At 32.7% G+C, this 3,084-nt stretch overlaps 1 protein-coding gene across 3 annotated transcripts in view; it reads right to left on the reverse strand.

Annotated features, from left to right (window-relative positions):
- The window catches only part of ARL6 (ARF like GTPase 6), a 40,562-nt gene that overhangs the window by 13,551 nt on the left and 23,927 nt on the right, over positions 1 to 3,084 (reverse strand). For all 3 annotated transcript variants that reach the window (XM_017889950.1, XM_017889949.1, XM_017889948.1), the window contains one exon: positions 258 to 352. In XM_017889950.1, coding sequence (XP_017745439.1) covers positions 258 to 352 — 95 coding nt within the window. The remainder of the gene's footprint in view (positions 1 to 257; positions 353 to 3,084) is intronic.

Genomic DNA, 3,084 nt, shown 5'->3' on the forward strand with positions numbered 1-3,084 from the left:
GTATTTTTATTTTTGAGGAAGGAAATAAATGTTAGAGACCCCCAAAACATTGCAAAATGCTTTACATTTACATTACAATGTAAAATTTAAAAAATATGGTGATGTACATAAAATATAAATTCTCTATAATGTATATGTTTTAAATTCAACAATTTTAAATGAAAGATAATTACATAGTGTAAGCAATACCAAAGAACAAAACATTACACATAAATGAACCCCAAAGAACAGATACAGACTGAAAGACACACACATACCTGGATGATTCAGAAGAGTATCGAGTTCTTCTTTGGCCACAACCATTCTTAATCTATCACTACTATCAACGACAAAAATAATAGCTTGACCTTCTCTGTGTAATGCAAAGAAAAAGAAAAATTAAAGCTTTACTTATAAATTTTTCCCTGTTTATTATCCATGGGCATTTCCTAACCTAAGTATTATCCCCTTATGTCCTATGTCCATTTATCATTAGAAGTTTTGGTGGTGTTTCTTGTTAGTTTCCAAGACTGATAAATATATTAACCATTAGTCATATTTCATGTAAAATACCTTTTCACTTGGATAATAAAATAAATTTAATGACTTGCGATTTCATAATTTTAAAAAATTGAGTAATTTTTTCATTAAAATATCAGCATATGAGAAAATGAGTTAAAATACCATAACCCTATTACACAGATGCAATAATTATTAATATTTTGGTATAAAGCCACACTTTGTATATATTACTATGAATAAACAATATATGTATTTAAAATGGAATTCTGTATTATACCTTGCCTTTGCAATATATATGTAAATTTCCTAGACTTTTTTTTTTACAACTATGGTTTTACTACTTTTATACGAAACGCTAAAGCACTATATCAATGCTTGTCAAATTTTTTTTACCATAAACCATAGTAAGAAATATATTTTACATTAAGATACAGTAGACACATAAGTATATATAGATATATTTTAAGTGAAAGTCTTCTGAGAAAATACTTACAAATAGCTTTTATTTTATTCTATATTATTTTTTAAAAGCTGATAACCAGTGATTGAACTAGTTAAGGATTCACTGATGGATCATACAGGCACTTAAAAAATAACTGATTATTCCTCTGTACTACCTTCTTTGAATGGTTCTAAGGTATTGCACTGCACGGATGTGTCATCAAATATTGTATCAAACATTTGTTGCTGGACTTTAAGGTTATTTTCAATTTTCATCATTATGAAAAACTTTAAGGCAAATATCCTCCTACATACCTTTATTTTTAAAAAGTTCTTGATGCTTGAAGATTTATTCTTAGGAGTAACATTTCTAGGACTACATACATAATTTAAAATTTCAGAAAAACATTTCCAAACTGTCCCCCAGAAATGCCCATGACTCAGTACTTTTCTTACTCCTTTGCCAGCACTGGCTACTATCATTCTTATCAATAACTGGCACTCTAATAGCATATTATCTTGATCTAGTTCATTAATTGCCAGTGAGGTTCAATATCTTTTCATATATTTATTGGACATCTGTATTTTTTTTGCAAATCACTTATTCTAGTCATAAATTAAGATTTTAAACTTCAATGTGATTGGGCGGATCACGAGGTCAGGAGATCGAGACCATCCTGGCTANTAGGCCCCAGTGCGTGATGTTCCCCTTCCCGAGTCCACTTCGGCTGAGAAATCCCTCCCTTGGAAATCTATCCCATAAAATAAAGGAAATAGTACATTAAGATCCATAGACAAGGCTTCAGTTGAGGAAACCAAAGTCCCCATTGTTTGAAGCATATTTTGTAGGAACGATTTCATTTTACTCCTCAACATTCCAACACTTTTTAGACAAAAAACTGAAAAGACTAATATGAAAGGAAGACATAATCAAAAATGCATTCTCAATTTAGATACAAGACTGCTAAGTTTTTTGTGTTTCTTTGAGACGGAGTCTCGCTGTGTTGTCCAGGCTGGAGTGCAGTGGCGCTATCTCAGTTCACTGCAACCTCCACCTCCCAGGTTCAGGCAATTCTCCTGCTTCAGCCTCCCAAGAAGATGGGATTACAAGTGCACGTGCCCGGCTAATTTTTGTATTTTTAATAGAGATGGGGTATCACTATGTTGGCCAGGCTGGTCTCGAATTCTTGACCTCAGGTGATCCACCTGCCTGTAACCCCTCCCAAAGTGCTGGGATTACAGGCGTGAGCCACCATGCCCAGCCATGACTACTAAGTTTTAACATGAAAAGTCACATAAAATGTACAGTGGATAATTTTTTTTTTCAAAAAATTTGAACAAGCTTGAGGTCATCTGTTAAAAATACCAAAGATATTGTGGTTAAGCAGTAACATTTATTAGAAAGCCTCACACTATTTCCATTCCATTTCTAACAAATCCACCGTTCTCTTAAACCACCATCCTTTTTTGAAAGTCCTAGCACAAGCACTATTTAAATTTTTTTGGCATGAGGAAGGCTAGAAATGCAGAGTTCCACACTACTTACTGGAGCACTGTTTGTAGTGGGGGCTTGGGCGGGAGGAAAGTATACATCAACAGGTGAGTGATGAAATAAACTGCGGTACATTCATAGTATACCATATTAGGCATCAGTAAAAAGAATAACTACATAATTACATATAATTTGATTTGGAAGGATATCCATCATTAAATGTTAATTGAGAATAGAAACATGCAGAAGAGTGTAAAGAATATGATTCCATTTTGGTAAGTAACAATGATAGTCCCCACAGCCTTCAGCCCAACATTTTTGGTGTCTCTCTATATATGTATATGTGTGTGTGTGCGTGTGTGCATAATATGACATATATAAAAGTATGAAAGAAAAAAATACCCAAACACTTGTATCTTGAAAGGAGATGGGGAGCTGGCAGTTGGAAATTAACATAAAAAAGATTTGTTTTAAAGGAATTCCCGTAACAAATATGCAAGAAATGCTGTGATTAAACACACACACAAACTCAGATACGCATAGAGAAATGCATGAAAAGATGGTAACAAATAATTTTAGTGGGTGTTGAAATACACAGATCTTTATTTTCTTTTTCCATCTGATTTTTTTTTTTTTTTTTTTTTTTTTTT

Source organism: Rhinopithecus bieti, unplaced genomic scaffold (genome assembly GCF_001698545.2).
Source record: "Rhinopithecus bieti isolate Rb0 unplaced genomic scaffold, ASM169854v2 scaffold_18644, whole genome shotgun sequence".
Classification (NCBI taxonomy): Eukaryota; Metazoa; Chordata; class Mammalia; order Primates; family Cercopithecidae; genus Rhinopithecus; species Rhinopithecus bieti.